The sequence below is a fragment of the Bos grunniens genome, chromosome 5 (assembly GCF_055505025.1).
Source record: "Bos grunniens cultivar Pamir isolate PY7600 chromosome 5, Bosgru_T2T1.0, whole genome shotgun sequence".
In the NCBI taxonomy this organism is placed as follows: domain Eukaryota; kingdom Metazoa; phylum Chordata; class Mammalia; order Artiodactyla; family Bovidae; genus Bos; species Bos grunniens.
In genome coordinates this window covers 54,600,621-54,621,561 of record NC_141169.1, presented here as the reverse complement: position 1 = coordinate 54,621,561, position 20,941 = coordinate 54,600,621, and the positions used below count along the sequence as shown (strand labels likewise).

The following is a 20,941-nucleotide window of genomic DNA, read 5'->3' as shown; positions in this document are numbered from 1 at the left end:
TTAACTATAGTACTAGTTTGCATTTACAATAAGTTGTGTTACTGACATTTTGTGGCCCATGCTGTATTGATATCTCTGCTGTCTAGTTGTTAAAGTAAATCTGTCAGTAGGATGTAAAAGGTGGCCCACTTTGAAGAATAAAATAACCTCCCAGGATTAGACTGCAATTTAAATTCAATTACATGTTGGAAAGGAAAAGATTTGATTCAGTTAAATTCCTATTATAAAACTGGGTGAGTTGTCACCAAAACATAAACACTGTACATTAATTTGACATTGCTGTATCCTCTATATAAGACAGAGGGGACTAAGAGCAAAAAGACCAGTCCATTATTCTCTAAGGAACATATTAATTCCTGTAGGTGAAAACATAGTTCACTGTATAGGTAGGATGTGAAGAACAACTCATACTTTATTTATAGGCTATCAAAAAGAATTTATAGTGAAGGCAATAGTCTCTGAACATCTACTGCTTTAATTTGTGACTCAGTTTGCTAAATATATTCTTTCTGGACTATTTTGAAACATTAACTACTAGATTGTGTAGACTGTTCATAAAGGTTCATGAAATTGACACATCATGGTTTAGATTGAGGAAGTTAAAGAATTATTATTTATAAAGTATATAAAGGAACATTCTGATGTAACTGAATGAAAAAGGCCTTGAATATAACACTAGCATCTAAGCATTGACCATCACTTTAATACATCACTTTGTTCTACACTTTCTTCTCCATAGATTAATCAACCCATACTGATTTCTAGAAGGGAAGGTGCAATTCCTGGGCTTCAGACATCCTACCACATAAATTTTTGGAAAAACACTTAAAGTAGCCAAATGTTTTCATCAAGCCCCCTTTTGTTAACAAGAATGTCATATTGTAGCCTATATACTAAAAAACATTATAGAAAGGACATGTAAATAAGCTGGAGTAACAGTGAATTTTCTAAAGACTTGGAAGGATAGTTGGCAGTTAGTATTCCAGAGAACAAATATTTGAATTCTGATGGAGAAGACAGACAAAAATATGTGCAAGGATTTAAAGATGTACTTTCACTAGAAATAAATAAAATAAATAGAAATAGAAATAAAACTGAAAGATTATATTTGGAAGCAGAAAGAGCAGCCTCCAAGTTGGTGTGTTAAAATGGAATCGATAACAAGGAGCCTAACAGAAGGATGCTAGTCATGGTATCACTGTGATCACTGACTGGACACTACACTTTGGAAAAATCACTTCGTACCTCTGATTCCTTATGCTCTTATCTGCAAAAATGATTAAAAATACCACTTCCTCTTAGTTCATGGGATTATGATAACTAATTGAAGTTTTAGAAAAAAATTGAAAGTGCTAAAGCATTTCTTAAGCTCCTTGTTTTAAGTAAAACCCATGATAAACATGTGACATATATGTGAATTGCTAAGAAATCAAATTAGCCAATACTACAGCATGGCTTCAGTATATATACTATAGTATATATAGCCTAGTTACAGTAATCAACACTACTTTAAGAAAATTTATTGGAGTATAGTTGCCTGCCAATGTTGTGTTAGTTTCTACTGTACAGCTAATTGAATTTGCTCTATGTATACATATATCCCCCCATTTTTAAATTTCTTTCCCATTTAGGGCACCATAGAGCACTGAGTAGAGTCTCCTGTGCTATACAGTAGGTTTGGTTAATTATCTATTCATGGCATAGCAACCAAGTATTCTTGCCTGGAAAATCCCATGGACAGAGCAGCCTGGTGGGCTACATTTTAAATGCTTAAACAGCTGTACACGACTTAAGCAATTTAGCCTGCACACAGTGTTTATATGTCAACCCCAATCTCCTAATTCATCATCCCTTTGACCCCCTTAGTGTCCATACATTTTTTTTTTTCTATATCTGTGTCTATTTCTGCTTGGCAAATAGGTTCATCTATACCATTTTTCTAGATTCAACGTATATGCATTAATATACAATATATGTTTTTCTTTTTCTGACTTTACTTTTGACAGTCTCTAGGTCCATCTACATCTCTACAAATGGCACAATTTCATTCCTTTTCATGGCTGAGTAATAACACTGCTTTTATAGAGATGAATAAGCTATAAGCTTCATGCCTACCTGAACGCAGCCTCCAAAATAGTTTCTTTCCTTCCTATATTAAGGATTGGTTTTTTTCTATTGTTTTTTTTAATCAGACACACAAATTTTGGAACACTGACTTCCATTTTTAAAACTAAAGATCAGTATGTGCACTGCATGATTTTATTTGCATAAATGTATGTAAAAATATGATAGTTTAATAGGTGTTGAGAAAGAGATATAAAATAGGTGAATATAGTTATAGCTATCGCAGAAGTTTCCCGGGTTATTGACTAACGTGTTGAAAAAACCCTGGGTATGGGTTTATCTTTCTGGAGTAAAATAGAACCATCAGGTTAAAGCTCTGTGACAATTTTGTAGAAACGTTGGTAAGCATTTAAAATGTGGCCTTGTCATGTGCTCTTGTGCTGGCCCCTGTGTTGACCTTCATGAACCATGATGATAATTAAGCACAGATGGAGGGTCAGTGCCCATTTGTCAGGAATGCCTGAGGCTTTCCTCTGAGGCTTTGCCCTGAACTCCAGGCAACTCTCTCTGCCAGAGGAAACTGACGGAAAATGCTTTTCCTCCAAGTATAAGAAGGGTTTTCTTCATTTAATGGGCTGGTTACTTGTGGTAGGGTGGAGTTGCCACCCTTGAATTACTCAGCTTCAAACAAGTCACAGAGGCTCCTGAGCCTCCTGGTAGGTCCAGAGCAGAGGTAGCGGCTTCTCCCTGCTGTTATTCCAGACATAGAAGATCCACTGAGCCTGGAACTCTTCCATTCCTGGCCTAAGTTAAAACTAATTCCAACCTTATCCATTTCTCAGATTTTATTTGTGGCTCACCTTAATTCTAATCCCAATCCTCCTTTTCTCACTGACTCAGCAACTAGATAACAGACTTTCCTCATGCTCTCAAACCTCATTTAGCCTGATATTGATTCACTTTAATTCAACACTTTTCGGTAGGTGGCCCTGGATGCAAGGCAGGCAACTGATTATTTAATTGACAGAGTTGACTTTTTCTTAACTTTCATCTAGACAAAGGAATGTGTGACCCAAATAAAATAAACCTTCAGTATCAGATTTAAGTTGAAATAAAGACATTTGATATATTAGGGCAATTTATTAGCTTATTCATCAATCACCCAGATCTGATTAGGGCATTTGATTTTTAAACCACAAGATTTCTAAATACTTTTGGTTTCATTTTTCATAACTCAGTGTGTCTCATTGTAAGACGTGTATTATTGATTTGTTATTGTTTAGTCACTAAATCGTTTCCGACTCTTTGTGACCTCATGACTGTAGCCCACCAGGTTCCTCTGTCCATGGGATTTCCCAGGCAAGAATACTGGAGTGGATTGCCATATCCTTCTCCAATATTGATAGTATTTCTAATAATTATCTTTTAAATTTTCTATTTATTTTCATTGTCAGGGGATATTTTATTTAATTGAATTTTAGAGCAAATTATTTAAATGAGTATAGGGAGTTATTGGACAGCTAATGAATACCAATAAATTTCCTTCTCAAATGGTAGATGTGTAATTTACCATTACTTAGAAAAACACCGGATCTTCATTTCATACTTTTAATTTTTTTCTCTTGCACCCATTTCATCAGTTTGTTCATATCTAAGTAATTGGCAATAAACTGACAAATATATATGCACAAATATATTTATGTATGTATATTCAGTTTTGTTAATTATTAAAACAAGGTCACAATTTACTGGATGAATTAAAGGTAGTGACTCTAGTGAGATTTGTGAAACTCAATTTTACATGTAACCTGTGTTTTTCCATTTCTTTAGAAAATCCAGAGTCTGCACTACCCTCTCTTCTTTTGTATTGCCTTCAAATACCACACTTCAAGCAATAGTAATGAGGTTTAACAGTATCACTCATAATCCAAAGAAGTCTATTCAAGTGAACATCTGTGGACTGTGTTTTTCTCTACTCTGTTTTTTCCTTGATTATGCCCACAAATAAAAGGAATAAGACACAGTAGCCATAAGTTGTATAAAATATAGAAATGTGCACAGAAAAGTAACCTGAGCCTAATGAATGTGTATGAATTTGGTCTGAACTATTGGTCAACGCAAGACTTGTTAATAATAAATAGGTAATAATCTTGAAAGTGGAATTTTTTTAAGCCTTCACTGATTTTGGTCTAATTTGCAATTATTCATCTCAGAGACCCTAAGATGTCAATTTAAGTAGAAGAAACAAAACAGGTTGGAGATAAGGAAGTGAAGAAGTATCTGAGTAGTGACTTGCAATGAGGTAGATGTGATTATAATTAAAGTCAAGTAAAATATGCTGGAGAAAGAGTAGAAAAGATAATATCCTGTGATAAACTGGTGAGCTATGAAAAAATAACAATACAGAAATCAGAGTACTGAGGAAAAAAATAACTGCACCATATAATGCTTTTTAAAAAGGCCTTTTCACTTTTCTGTGAGCATAGATTTCAATGGAAATCCTAACATCAACCTTGCTCATTAGTACATTTCAATATTAATAATAATAACATTATTTGCATATTAGTATATTTAAATATTTATATTGATATAATGATTTTAAAATAATGGACTTAAGAAGAAATGTTATTTATGATTTGTTAAATGACTGAAAAATAAATCATCCTGTTGTATTTCTGTGTTTACTCTAGCTTATAGATGTGATAAATGCTACAATAGTTTAAAATCATGAATTGATAATGAAAGATGTTTTAGATTCCTTTATGCAAACAGGAAAATAGCAGAATGAGGACTTTGAACCTCATGATAGTTTATACACTCTGATAATATAACAAAAAGTAGTTTACCACATACAAATGCCCTTTGATAGTTCTTTAGTATTCTTCTAGAATTATTTGCTTTCCAAGCATTAAGAAATTTGATTAATAATAGAATCAAAAAATTCAATAATATATAAATTTAGATTATTTAGACAATTTTCAAAGACTGAGTGCTATTTTCATCTGATTTAACCACCACTTACAATCTGTCTCTTTCCTTTTCTGTCTTACTTAATATTATAGTTTTTATAAGGTGCTATTTCCAGTGCTCATATGCCGTCAATCCATCATGTTGGATTAACTGATGACTAAAGAGAAATGAAATTAAATAGCTAGATAGACAAATTTTTATTGTTTCCAAGAAACCAAAGATGATTACAAAAGCAGACTGTAAACATTCTGAAGACATACAAATCTTTTCAAAACCATTCTTTGACAAGATATATTTTCTATCAATTTAAACAATTAGCATATGTGGAATATTAATAAACTTACAGAAGTGTCCCTGCTAGGATGTGTCCATTTTTCAATAGAATCTACATTCTGTGCATTATTTGTGGTGAAAGTTTTTCTTTTTTTTTTAATCTAAATTTACTTATTTTAATTGGAGACTAATTACTTTACAATATGGTATTGATTCTGCCACATATCAACATGAATCTGCCACAGGTGTACACGTGTTCCCCATCCTGAACCTCCCTCCCACCTCACTTCCCGTACCATCCCTCTGGGTCATCCTAGTGCACCAGCCCCAAGGATCCTATATCGAACCTGGACTGGTGATTCGTTTCTTATATTATATTATACATGTTTCCATGCCATTCCCCCAAATCATCCCACCCTCTCCCTCTCCCACAGGGTCCAAAAGACTGTTCTATACATCTGTGTCTCTTTTGCTGTCTCGCATACAGGGTTATCATTACCATCTTTCTAAATTCCATATATTTGTGTTAGTATACTGTATTGGTGTTTTTCTTTCTGGCTTACTTCACTCTGTATAATAGGCTCCAGTTTCATCCACCTCATTAGAACTGATTCAAATGTATTCTTTTTAATGGCTGAGTAATACTCCATTGTGTATATGTACCATAGCTTTCTTATCCATTCATCTGCTGATGGACATCTAGGTTGCTTCCATGTCCTGGCTATTATAAACAGTGCTTTCATTTGACCTTAATGCTGTAGTTTTCCTGACATTTCAGGTAGGTTTCTAACATACAAATGTATCCATGGAGAGAACTTTTCCAGTTGTTTTCTTAAAGTCTTGGAACATTAGATGTCTTTGACTATTTTGATCCATAAGAATATTTTAGATAAGCACAGATGACATAATAAAAAATACTTAGGTTTATTTTATGCTTGTTTCCTCTTCTAAATACATTAAACAAGAGTCTTATTTCTAATTTTATTTATATAATTTTAAGAGTCAGCAGTGATTAGTGAAATCCAGTCCCTGACATTATTGTTTCACTTGGGTTTAATTTCTGATATTTCCTGAGCTTTAGTCTTATTTAAAAGATAGGGACAATATCTTATAGGCTTTTGTGGAAATTTAGCTGAGTAAATAAATACTTGATAAGCACTTAGCATAAGTACTCAATATTTGAATCAGAGATCCCTTTATTCATTTTTGTATACTTATGACTTAAGTTATAGATTAATTAGATTATACTACATTTAAATCAGTAAATTCATCAGAAATATATGAATATAGGAAAACAATGAAAATAGATGCAAAATTATTAATAATATTGTGTTAGGATAGTGTGATTATGTAGTTTCTTTATTTTCTTGGTTTTTAAATAGTATTCTATTACAGGGATCAGCAAACTATAGGCTTAGTCTAATTTATAAACAAAAGTTTATTGGAATATCCACACTCATTTTTTTTTAGTATTGTCTGTGGCTGACTTTGCACTAAAACTATTAAGATATGAGTAGTTATGAGAGAGACCATACAGCCTGTAGAACCTTAAATATTTATTATCTAGTCCATTATAGGAAATGTTAGCTGACTTCTGCTTTATAACTATCAATGTTATAAAGAAAATAAAATGTAATTGTTGATCTAATTGAAAAATAGAGTAGAATCTTCACTACAATTATCCAAAAGGAGAAATATCAGAAGGTGATAGGAAATGCCAGTAGATATGTCTAAAGCTCATGCAAGAATCATTCCACTCTTTGGTTCAGCATCAAACTGGAAGGGAAATCCAGAGCTATTAAGTATCAGTTAATGAGATCAGGATGAACATACGGTGATTAAGTACTTAAAATCCTAGTCAAAGCAATTAGGTAAGAAAAAAAAAAAATCAAAGACATCAAATTTGAATGGAAGCAGTAAAAAATTATCTGTTTCCAGATGACTTGACCTTATAGAAACCCTATACTCCATCAAAAAAAAAAAAAAACTGTTAGAACTATCAACAAATTTGTAAAGTTGTAGGATACAAAAATCAGTACACAAAAATCAATTGTTTCTATGCACTAATAATGAATTATTGGAGAGAGGAATAATACATTATTGTAAGAAAAAAAAGTTCATTTACAATAGAATAGCACCAGAAAGAATAAAATTCTTAAAAATACATGTAACCAAGGAAGTAAAAGATGTATACATTGAAAAGTATAACATTGATGAAAGAAATTAAAGAAGACAAATGGGAAGCTACTCCTTGTTCATTGATTAGAAATATTAATATTGTTAAAATGTTCATATAACCCAAAGCAATCTACAGGTTCAATGCAGTCCTTATCAAAATTTCAATGCCATTTTTGTTGAAATAGAACAATCAATCCTAAATTTTGTATGGAACCACAAAAGAACCTGAGCAATCTTAAAAAAGATCAGGAGGTATCACACTTCCTGATTTATATTACCTGATTTCTAATTCTATAGAAATAGATTTATATTTCTAATTCTATTACCTGATTTCCAAGTCTATTATTTCTAATTCTTAGTCATAGAATTAGACAATACCACATTGTGGTATTGTCTAAAAACAGACATACACATCAGGAAAACAGAATAGAGAGCCCAGAAATAAATGCATGTATTCGTCAATTAGTTTTTGACAAAGATGCCAAGAATATACAATGGGGAAAAGATAGTGTCTTAAATGGGTGCTGGGAAAACTGGATATTCACATGCAAAAGAGTAAAACTGCACCCCCATTTTACACTATTAATAAAAATCAACTCAATATGGATGAAAGGCTTGAACATGACCTGAAACCATAAAATTCCTAGAAGAAATATAGTAGGGGTAAGCTCCTTGACATTGTCTTTGTGATGATTTTTTGGGGGATTCAACATCAAAAAGGCAACAAAAGCAAAAGTAAACAATTGAGACTATTAAACTAAAACTAAACTAAAAAGTTTCTTCACAAAAAAGAAAACTGTCAACAAAATGAAAAGGCAGCCTATGAAATCGGTGAAAATACTTGTAAGTCACATATCCAATAAGAGGTTAATATCTACAACATACAAGGAACTCATGCAACTCAATAGCAAAGAACACAAATAATCCAATTTTAAAATGGGCGGAGGACCTCAATAGGTATTTTTCTAAGGGAGACATAAAAGGCCAACAGGTACATGAAAAGGTGCTTAATATCACTAATCATTAAGGAAATGAAAATCAAACCACAGTGAGATTTTACCTCATACTTATTAGAATGGCTATTATCAAAAAAACAAGCGATACTGGAAATTATTTGGAACACATACTGGCAAGAATGTGGAGAAAATGCAAAACTTTTATGCTCTTTTTGGAGTGTAAACTATTTTCAGCCTCTATGGAAAAAAGTATAGAGGTTCTTCAAAAAATTAAATGTAGAACTACTACCATATGATTGGGCAGTTCTACTTCTGGATATATATGCAAAGGAAGTTCAGTACAGTCACTCGGTCATGTCCGACTTTTTGCAAGCCAATGGACTACAGCACGCCAGGATTCCCTGTCCATCATCAACTCCCAGAACCTACTCAAACTCATGTCCATTGCATAGGTGATGCCATCCAACCATCTCATCCTCTGTCATCCCCTTCTCCTCCTGCCTTCAGTCTTTCCCAGCATCAGGGTCTTTTCAAATGAGATGGTTCTTTGCATCAGGTGGCCAAAGTATTGGAGTTTCAGCTTCAGCATCAGTCCTTCCAATGAATATTCAGGACTGATTTCCTTTATGATTGGCTGGTTGGGTCTCCTTGCAGTCTAAGGGACTCTCAAGAGTCTTCTCCAACCCCACAGTTCAAAAGCATCAATTCTTCAGCATTCAGTTCTCTTTATAGTCCAACTCTCACATCCGTACAATACTACTGGGAAAACCATAGCTTGGACTATATGGATATTTGTTGGTAAAGTAATGTTTCTGTTTTTAATATGCTGTCTAGGTTGGTCATAGCTTTTCTTCCAAGGAGCAAGCATCTTTTAATTTCATGGTTGTAGTCACCATCTGCAGTGATTTTGGAGCCAAAAAAAATAGTCTCTCACTGTTTTCATTGGTTCCCCATCTATTTGCCATGATTGATGGAACTGGATGCCACGATCTTAGTTTTCTGAATGTTGAGTTTCAAGCCAATATTTTTCACTCTCCTCTTTCACTTTCATTAAGAGGCTCTTTCGTTTCTCTTTGCTTTCTGCCATAAGGGTGGTGTCATCTGTGTATCTGAGGTTCTTGATATTTCTCCCGGCAATCTTGATTCCAGCTTGTGCTTCATCTAGCCTGGCATTTCACATGATGTACTTTGCATATAAATTAAATAAGCAGGGTGACAATATACAGCCTTGACGTACTCCTTTCCTGATTTGGAACCAGCCTATTGTTCCATGTCTGGTTCTAACTGTTGCTTCTTCACCTGATTACAGATTTCTCAGGAGGAAGCTAAGAAGGTCTGATATTCCCATCTCTTTAAGAATTTTCCACAGTTTGTTGTCAACAGAAAATTGGTTCAGAATTGGGAACACGTGTACACCCGTGGCAGATTCATGTTGATGTATGGCAAAACCAATACAATATTGTAAAGTAATTAGCCTCTAATTAAAATAAATAAATTTAATTTTTTTAAAAAAAGAAAATTGGATCAAAGACTTACTGAACATGGCCCCACCCATCAGAACAAGACCCTGTTTCCCTCTCAGTCAGTCTCTCCCATCAGGAAGCTTCTATAAGCCTCTTATCCTTATCCATCAGAGGGCAGACAGAATGAAAACCACAGTCACAGAAAACTAACCTAACTGATCACATGGACCACATCCTTGCCTAGCTCAATGAAACTATGAGCCATGCCATGTAGGACCACCCAAGATGGATGGGTCATGCAGAGAGTTCTGACAAAACTGGAGAAGGAAATGGCAAACCACTTCATTATTCTTGCCTTGAGAACCCCATGAAGAGTAAGAAAAGGCAAAAAGGTATGACAATGAAAGATGAACTCCACAGGTCTATAGGTGCCCAATATACTACTGGAGAAGAGTGGAGAAATAACTCCAGAAAGAATGAAAAGATGGAGCCAAAGCGAAACCAACACCCAGTTGGGGATGTGATGAGTGATGGAGGTAAAGTCCAATGCTATAAAGAGCAGTATTGCATAGGAACTTGGAATGTTAGGTCCATGAATCAAGGGAAATTGGAAGTGGCCAAACAGGAGATGGTAAGAGTGAACATCAACATTTTAGGAATCAATGAACTAAAATGAAATGGAATGAGTGAATTTCTCAGATGACCATTATATCTACTACTGTGGGCAAAAACCCCTTAGAAGAAATGGAATAGCCCTCATAGTCAACAAAAGAGTCTGAAATGCAGTTCTTGGATACAATCTCAAAAATGACAGAATGATCTCTGTTCATTTCCAAGGCAAACCATTCAATATCACAGTAATTCAAGTCTATGCCCTGACCAGTAATGCTGAAGAAGCTGAAGTTGAACAGTTCTATGAAGACCTATAAGACCTTCAGAACTAACACCCAAAAGATGTCCTTTTCATTCTAGGGGACTTGAATGCAAAAGTAGGAAGTCAAGAAATACCTGGAGTAACAGGCAAATTTGGCCTTGGAATACAAAACGAAGCAGATCAAAAGCTAACAGAATTTTGTGAAGAGACCATGCTGGTCATAGCAAACACCCTCTTCTAACAACACAAGAGAAGACTTTACATGTGGACATCACCAGATGGTCTATAGTGAAATCAGATTGATTATATTCTTTGCAGCCAAAGATGGAAAAGCTCTATACAGTTAGCAAAAACAAAACTGGGAGCTGACTGTGGCTCAGATCATGAACTCCTTATTGCCAAATTAAGACTGAAATTGAAGAAAGTAGGGAAAATCACTAGACCTTTCAGGTATGACCTAAATCAAATCCCTTACGATTATACAATGGAAATGACAAATAGATTCAAGGGATTAGATCTGACAGACAGAGTGCCTGAAGAACTATGGACAGAGATTCATGACAATATACAGGAGGCAGTGATCAAGACCATCCCCAAGGGGGAAAAAAAAAGAAATACAAAGGAAAGGCAATCATTATCTTAAAGAGATATCTGTATTTCCATGTTCACTGCAGCATTACTTACAATAGCCAAGATATGGAAACAAGCTGTGTGTCCACTGACAGATGAATGGATAAACAAAATGTGTACACAAACGGGACTTCCCTGGTGGTCCAGTGGTTGGGACTTCACCTTCCAGTGCAGGGCATGAAGGTTCAATTCTTGGTCAGGGAGCTAGATCCACAGGCCTCGTGGCCAAAAACTAAAACAGAAACAGAAACAGTATTCTAGCAAATTCAATTAAGACTTTGAAAATGGTTCCCATCAAAATGTATATATATACACACACACACACTTACAATCACTAATACACACAATGAAATATTATTCAGCTTTAAAAAATAATGAAATCTTGCCATTTGGAACAACATGGATAACCCTGCAGAGCATTATGCTAAGTGAAATAAGCCAGATGGAGAAAGATGAATTCTGCATCATGACATTTAGATGTGGAATTAAAAAAAAAAATCATACTTATAGAAACAAAGAGTAGATGCTAGTTGCCAGAGGCTGGGGGATGTAGAAATGTGGAAAGGATGGTGAAAAGGTATAAACTTTTAGTAATTATATGAATAAGTTCTTAGGATCTAATGTATAATAAGGTGACTACAGTTGATAAAATTGTGTTGTATAATTGAAATTTGCTACCTTAGTAGAACATAAAGTGTTCACACCAAAAAACGTAAATATGTGAGGTGACAGTTGTATTGATTAATTCAATTGTGGGAATCCTTTCATAATGTATATTAAATCATCTTGCACATTTTAGATATATTTTACCTTTGTCACTTATAACTCAATAGAGCTGAAAAAAATCAAAAAAAGAGGTTATTATAGTTTAATGTCTGAGAACTTCCTTGCAGATATGCCTGACTCACAAAATGTAAAATAAGTCTTTTAATCTGTAGCCTGTTATCTGTTAATTGCAGATTATACCAATTTCTCTCCATATTTGAAATGCCGTAAAATATTATGTTAAAAAAATCTTAAGTATATTTGCAAAAATTAACATAAAAAAAAAGAGTAAAAGTGATAGTTTTCCACCCTTTTACTTCCATTCTACTACTCATCATTGTAGTATTTATTCTAGGGAAGCAGTGCTCTACCTATTTTAAGTTTCATTTTTATCACTTTGCCTGTATGTGTTTCTGAAGGTAAAGTCCTTGGATAGAATTATGGACAAATTAGAAGACTTTAAAGAATATTTTCACAAAATGTGGAAGGTGATATAGAAGATCACTGAAAATATCTTAGATATAATTTGACGTCAGACAAAAATTAAACCTCTGTTTCTCTTCATAGATACTGTTTTAGTTTTTTTTTTTTTTTTTTTTGGTAGTTTTCCTGGATTAGTGGCAGATTTAGCTTTTATTTGCATATTTTTGAAATTATCTTACCAACGGACAAGTGTTTACTTTTTCCTCTATATTTCAACTGAAAAATATTTGCAAATGGAATGACAGTAGTAAAAAGAAGATGCTGAGAAGTATTGGCAATTACAGCTAAAAGCCAAGTAAGCAACATCATTCTACAAAGAATATTGATGCTAGGGAACCAAGGTTTTTTAAATTTAATTTCAGTTGTATTAAGCTATATGTGATCATTCCTTCCACAAGAGAGTGGGTACTCTATACCATAAAGCTAGCAGTTAAGTGTTCCTGTTGTTTAGTCGCTCAGTTTGCGATCCTATGGACTGTAGCCCCCCAGGCTCCTCTGTCCATGGGATTCTCCAGGCAAGAATACTGGAGTGGGTTGCCATTCCCTTCTCTTTAAGGGTTCCTAGGCATATCCAAAAAGGAAGTCCCTTCCTTTGAATAAAAATAACATACAATCTGTTTGATTGGGAGCATTTCACTGCTATGAAGAATTCATAAAATGATAGGTAGTACCAGCTTTGGAAGTGCATTAAAATTAATTTACTAGAACATACAATTTCTAATCTTATAATATGCCTACTATTTAATTCTCTAAAATTCATCAAATGTAATATAAGATCCTTTTAACCTTGGTATATATAATCATAAAAGTTTGGATTAAGAAATCATTCTAAGGGATGACAGCTCCATTTATCTTAGAAATCAGAGTGAGATAGCGGTTGTTTCTTTGTTGGTACTTTAGTATAGATCTGAACTTAACTTTCTCTTTGAGTGCTTTTTGTTTCCGTGAGCAAAATGCTTTCAGTTTTTAGCTCATAACAGAGTTACATACCTCACTCTAATTTTTTGGTAAATTTGCTGATAACTTTCTGAATAGCAGAGTATTAAAAAATATTTATGAAAATTATACAGTTGTAGTTAATGTAATAAAAATATAATATTATTTTGGTAACTCAAAAGTGACATGAAAATGCAAGTATGGCCTAAACTATTATTTCATTTTTTTAAACACAGGTTACTTGAATTTCAAATAGAGAAGCAGAAATGCCACCACCAGGAGGCACCCCACCACCACATCCACCTCCTGATGGAGGATGGGGCTGGGTAGTGGTTGGAGCAGCTTTTATCTCCATTGGATTTTCATATGCGTTTCCCAAAGCTGTCACAGTATTCTTCAAAGAAATCCAGCTCCTATTCAACACTACCTACAGTGAAATAGCGTGGATATCATCCACAATGCTGGCTGTTATGTATGCAGGAGGTAAGCTTCTTTGGACTAAATTGATTTCTGGTTTAAGAAAACAATTGCTCCATGCCACAGTATTTTACATGTAGTATCTTGGTACATTAAAATCCTGTTTTCATATTACCCTCACTTAAAACCAAGAAGGATAATTAGGGCTGAATTTTTAGTGATTTTTAGTGATTCAGCATATTGAACTATTCACTTCATTCTGAGTCTTACTAGAGTATTTATTTGAATGAGCATGGCTTTGCACAAACTAAGGTTTACTAAATTATGGAATTTTTAACGGTGGCAAATTTCCATTTAATTTGGAATAGAGGCTATACTATAATGTTAGTATCATTTCATAACATTCCTGCAATTGGTAGACATGCTTTTTTATGAATGGGAAAGAAACTCAAGTTGCTGACAACCTATTTTCTAAGCCTAGGAAGTAATTCACTTTAAGCTGCAAAAATGGAGTGTTATCATGTACATTCTGGATCCCTTCAAGTTTGTGTGAATAAAATCATTCCTTACCTCTGTAGCTTGTTAAATTTGTATTTATTTAATATAAATTAAATATTAAATATCTGTGTAGCTTACTTAAGTATTTTAACATTTAAATGGTTGCTTGACAGTTTTCTTGTTACATTCCATGTTCAAGTGAGGGTGTGATTCATGAGGGATAGTGAATAAATTGGTACCATAGTAGTGTATTGGCCAAAAAGTTCATTTGATTTTTTTTTCTGTAATGTGGCTCTAGTAGTGCTTAGTTGTCTTTAAATTCACTTGAAACAATTTTGTTGAATTGTATTATGACAGATGTCATAGTGTGCATTAAAAAAAAAGCATATTAAAGTTGGTGCATTTTTGTGTAGCTATTTTAATATTGAAGATGGAAGAAAACATTTTTGGCATATTATGCTTTATTATTTCAAGAAAGGTAAAAATGCAACTGAAACACAAAAAGATTTGCATAATGTATGGAGAAGGTGGTGTGACTGATCAAAAGTGTCAAAAGTGATTTACAAAGTTTCATTCTGGAGTTTTCTGTCTGGACAATGTTGTACCGTTGGGTAGATCAGTTGAAGTTTATAGTGATCAAATCAGGATATTTATTGAGAATAATCATGTAATACCATGTGGGAGGAAGCTGACATACTCAAAGTATCCAAATCAAGCTTTGAATAGCATTTGCACCAGCTTGGGTATGTCAGTCACTTTGATGTTTGAGTTCCTCCATAAATTAAGCAGTAATAAAACCTTCTTGGCTATATTTCCACATTATATTTCATTAAATATAATGAAATGTTTTTACAACAAATTGTGATGATGAAAACTGGATACTATACTATAATGTGGAATAGAAGAGATCGTGGGGCAAGTGAAATGAACTATCACAAATCACACCAAAGTCCAGTCTTCATCCAAAGGAAGTGATGTGTGTATGGTGGGATTAGATGGGAGTCCTCTATTATGAGCTCCTTCCTGAAAACCAAACAATTCATTCCAACAAGTACTGCTCCCAGTTAGAACAACTGAAAGCAGCACCTGAGGAAAAGCCTCAGAAGGAGTAAACAGAAAGTACGTAACTTCCCATCAGAATAATCCAAGACCACACATTTCTTTGATGACCAGGCAAAGACTGTTACAGTGTGGCTTGAAAGTTCTGATTCATCCATCATATTCACCAGGCATTGCGGCTTCAGATTTCCATTTATTTTGATCTTTTTAAAACTCTCTTAATGGAAAAAATTTCAATTCCTTGGAAGACTGTAAAAGGCACCTAGAACAGTTCTCTACTCAAAAAAAGACAAAAAAGATTGGGAAGATCAAATTATGAAGTTGCCTGGAAAATGGCAGAAGGCAGTGAAACAAAATGTGACTGCATTGTTCAATAAAATTCTTGGTGAAAATGAAAAATGTGTCTTCTATTTTTATTTTAAAACTGAAGGAACTTTTTAGCCAACCCAATACTGCTGACTATTAAAAACTACTGGATTATTAGTGCATTTTTGTGTCACCTATCAGCTTTAAATCAATCCCAACATCAGACAAGATTGTCTACAGATTTTTTAATCATTACTTAAAATATTTAGATTTTAGGATTTTCATTTTTCAACTGGATATTTGACTTTAAGGTACAGATAGAGACTCAGAATATAAGCACTTAGAAGTGTGTGTTAGTTGCTTAGCCATGTATGACTTTTTGTGACCCCATGGACTGTAGCCTGCCAGAGTCCTCTGCCCATGGAATTTTCCAGTCTAGAATTCTTGAATGGGTAACCATTCCCTTCTCCAGGGAATCTTCCCGACCCAAGGGTTGAACACGGGTCTCTGGAATTGCAGGCAGATTCTTTACCATCTGAGCCACCAGGGAAGCCCAAACACTTGAAGAAATTATACAAATCATCTTTCAATGTCTTACTTTATAGGTGAGGATAATATGGTTCATAGTGATTGTGATATAAGATTAGGAATAATATCAAAAACGTGTTCACATTTATTTTCAGCTCAGGCCTCTCTAAATGCTTAGTGTCTCATATGACTTAATCCTCTTAACATTCTGTAAAATAAGAATTACTGCTCTCCATTCTATAGCCACGGAAATAGATAAAATACTTTTCCTAGTTCAAGCAGCTCATTAGGGACATAAATTGAGACCCCCCAACACATGTAATCACTATGCTCTTCTGCCATTCTCTTCCCTCCGTAAAATGGCAGGGCTATATCTGTCCAAGGCCTTCCACAAACCTGATTCAGGTGCTGCCCCACCAAGGTTGTTGCTTTAGTGACATAATAATGATTCTTTTTGCTGTTTTTGTTCAGTCGCTCAGTTGTGTCCAATTCCTTGCAACCCCATGGACTGCAGCATGCCTGGCTTCCCTGTCCTTCACCATCTCCTGGAGCTTGCTCAAACTCATGTCCATTGAGTCAGTGATGCCATCCAACCATCAAATCCTCTGTCATCCCCTTCTCCTCCTGCTTTCAATCTTTCCCAGCATCAGGGACTTTTCCAGTGAGTTGGCTCCTCACATCAGATGACCCAAGTACTGGAGTATTGAATTATTCTTCAGGATATAGTCTTTTTTTTTTGTACTACCAAGGTAAAAATTTGATCCCCCAATAATCCTTTGTGTGTGTGTGTGTGTGTGCGCGTGCACGCGCATTGGTGGGTATTTTCTATTTTCCATAAGTCAGTGATTTTACATTAATCCAATATATGTCACTATTACCCTTTTGGTTGCGTTAAATTGATGCATTTCTGTTCCAGTACCAAAAGATATCTTTAAAATGCTATTTGGGTATGTCAATGGACAATTCTGCTTTTAAAACACTTTAAGATTCTCTGTTGGACAGTTGCTTTAAGGGTTGTCCTGTGTTGTCTCTGATGACTGTAGAAACAGTAGATACTGTGCCCTCAGTCTAGTTCATCCATCCCATGGGTCAGGTGTTCCTTAATAATGTTTTGCTAAAGCAACATTGATAACTGTTTTGTCCTGAGTTCTAAAACATGCTAATGTTAAGATATGTAGTTTCCTACTTCTTAAATACAACTGAAATGGATTCCTCTAGTGAATTTGTGTAAGTTTACTTAAATTTGGACTTTGGGTTCCATACATTCATAATTTTCAGTTGAGTTGATCATTGACTAACTTACAAGCAACACAAAAATGTAAGTAACCTTTTTGAAAGTGAAAGGTGCTCAGTTGTGTCTGACTCTTTGTAACCTCATGGACTGTACAATCCATGGAATTCTCCAGGCCAGAACACTGGAGTGGGTAGCTGTTCCCTTTTCCAGGGTGTCTTTCCAATCCAGGGATTGAACCCAGGTTTCCCAGATTGCAGGTGGATTCTTTACCTGCTAAGCCACAAGGCAAGTCCAAGAATACTGGAGTGGGTAGCTTATCCCTTCTCCAGGGGATCTTCCCAACTCAGGAATCAAACCAGGGTCTCATGCATGCAGGTGAATTCTTTACTAGCTGAGCTATCAGGGAAGCCCAAAGCCTTTGTAGTCTTCCCTTAATGAACTCCATCCAGATAGAGAATTAACAGAGAGCATGGAAGGTCATATGGATATTTTAAGGGCCAGGCCTAGAAGGGTTAAAAGACATTTCTGCACACCTTCCCTTGGTCAGAACTTTTATACTGCCCTACCTAAAGGCTTCCCAGGTGGTGCTAGTGGTAAAGAACCTGTTTGTCATTGCAAGAGACATAAGAGATGTGGGTTTGATCCCTGCATTGGGAAGATCCCCTGGAGATGGGCATGACAATCCAGTTCAGTATTCTTGGCTGGAGAATCCCATGGACAGGAGTCTGGCAGGCTACAGTGCATAAGGTCATAAAGAGTTGGACACTACTGAAGGGACTTAGCATGCATGCAGACCTAGAGGCAAGGAAGGGTTTCTGGAAATTTAGGGTTTCTAGAGGAAGAAACAAAATAGGATAACATAGAGCAAGTCTCAGACAGAGCTTGATATCCTAATAATCATTCTCTATCCAGTGAAAACAGGATGTATTTATAGACTTAACCATGATCATATGACAGCCTTCCATTCCCTGGCTGGCTCTGAAAGAATGCTCAGAATGAAGAACAGTCCAATTACTTTTCTCAAACCAATAAATCTCAGCATCAAATTATAAATAAGTAAATAATATAAATGGGGCTTCTCAGGTGGTGCTGGTGGTAAATTTGAAGACCATAAGGCAAAAGGCATATAGTTTACTATTAAGAACAATGAGTCTCTATACCAAGTAACTGAAATATTGTGTTCAACATAATGCTAATTGCTTTAGCCTAGAGAACATCTAAGATCTGACACTCATTAGGGCTTAGCACTCAACCTATTAATCACCATGGTGGGGTCACAGGGTAAGATGGAGTGTGTTCAGAAGCTTGGCCTATGATGTCTGGGCTGGAGTCTCTTGTAGCAATTAGTTGGCATCTGGGCCTTGGTAGCAAGGTATTATCTTCCCTTCTGATGTCTGAATTAAAAATGAAACTAATAAAAGGAATGCAGGAAGGATGGCAAAGAATACAAATTATGTTTATCCCTTACTTCATCCTTAGAATAATAGCATTAAATTACAGCAACCCATCTGGCCAGCCATATGGTCTCCTGGAGTTCTAACGAATTTTAGCAAATAGGTCAAGCAGAGTGGTCACCCCATTAATAAAGCACTAATTAGAAGTAGAAAACATATTACAATTTAAACTTTCCACATTGTTTAGACAGATATAAGGATTTATTTTACAAACAGTAATTATGTAGGATTATCTTTTAGTGCAATGTGTGTCTGTGTTACTATATCAAAAGATAATGTGAACACAGTTAGCTACACAATTGTAGAACACAGATTTGGGGCTGCCAGTCTCTGTGAGAACCTCATGTTAGTTTTCTGGTATATCTGTTATGACTTGGAATAATCAGCCATTCTAAAGAGGAGAGTTGGCTTTGTCTCCATGGCAACTTACTCTTCAGTTTTATGTGAGCATTGACTGCCAATTGTGCTAAAGTAAGGGTGATGGTTTTATGATGGATTACTTTACACAAGGGACCAAGCATCAAACCACTGAGCTTATTTTACTGGAGGCAAACAAGCAAACAGTTTTAGGAATAGGAGGTTGGTGACCATGGTATATAATGTGTATTTATCTAATCTTTAAAGTCAAAATAAGTTCACTATATTATTTTACTTTGTGTTCTGACTATGTTTGAAGACTGGAGACTATTAAAATAAGTCCTATAGTGCTGTATCTTCAGTTCAGTTCAGTTCAGTCGCTCAGTCGTGTCCGACTCTTTGCGACCCCATGAATCGCAGCACTCCATGCCTCCCTGTCCATCACCAACTCCCGGAGTTCACTCAGACTCACCTCCATCGAGTCCATGATACCATCCAGCCATCTCATCCTCTGTCGTCCCCTTCTCCTCCTGCCCCCAATCCCTCCCAGCATCAGAGTCTTTTCCAAAGAGTCAACTCTTCGCATGAGGTGGCCAAAGTACTGGAGTTTCAGCTTTAGCATCATTCCTTCCAAAGAAACCCCAGGGCTGATCTCCTTCAGAATGGACTGGCTGTATCTTAGCAGCAGTTAAAAAAGGAAAGTTCATTCTAACTCTGTGATTGTGATACCTAGGACTTTCAGCTTCCGCTTAACTTCACAAAACCCGGGAAGTACCAGGTACACTTGGGCAGCCCTGCACAAGAAGTTTATGTCCTTCTTACACCTATGCCATAAGTACCTGTGCTCAGTCATGTCTGACTCTTTGTGGCCCCATGGTCTGTAGCCTGCCAGGCTCCTCTGTCCATGGAATTTTCCAAGCAAGAATACTGGAGCAGGTCGCCATTTCCTTCTCCAGGGAATCTTCCCAACCCAGGGATTGAACCTGCCTCTCTTACATCTCTTGCATTGGCAGGCAGGTTCTTTACCACTAATGCCACCTGGGAAGCCCCATACCTATGCCATGGTGCGTAATTTTTTTCATCTATGAGTGTATGTATTGCTGATTGTCCTAGGAAATTTGGTACAATGTGGCAGAAGTCATTTTGCTCACCAAACTTCCATGTGCCCTTGAATATTTCCCAGCTTCTTTACACTCAGGTTGAGGCCAAGTGACTATTCAGTCCAATGAATTGTGAGTGGAAGGATGTTTCTCATCCCTGGACACCTGAGCAAGGCAATTCTAGCTGATGCAGTGTCTTCCTTTTGCCCACAACCTTCTTGCATATGATTTGCTACAATGGGAGTATTCTTGGCCCACTTTACATTAATACTTTGGATGAGGAAGAAAGGACTTTCTATTAAGCTTCTGCAGTTTTGTCATGTGGAATAAAACTTAGATTATACTAATCAGTACAGACATGAAGGCTTATATTGTCATGTAACTATGAATTATATA

General features: G+C 35.6%; 1 protein-coding gene across 18 annotated transcripts in view; it reads left to right on the top strand.

The window, feature by feature from the left end:
- SLC16A7 (solute carrier family 16 member 7) overlaps nt 1-20,941 on the top strand; it is a 196,631-nt gene that overhangs the window by 121,431 nt on the left and 54,259 nt on the right. For 16 of the 18 annotated variants that reach the window (XM_086403917.1, XM_086403910.1, XM_086403923.1 and 13 more), the window contains one exon: nt 13,829-14,075. In XM_086403917.1, coding sequence (XP_086260043.1) covers nt 13,859-14,075 — 217 coding nt within the window. In that variant the 5' untranslated portion in view covers nt 13,829-13,858. Of the gene's footprint in view, nt 1-12,901; nt 12,952-13,828; nt 14,076-20,941 lie in introns of all 18 variants that reach the window. The other 2 variants (XM_086403916.1, XM_086403920.1) reach the window with 1 other exon arrangement.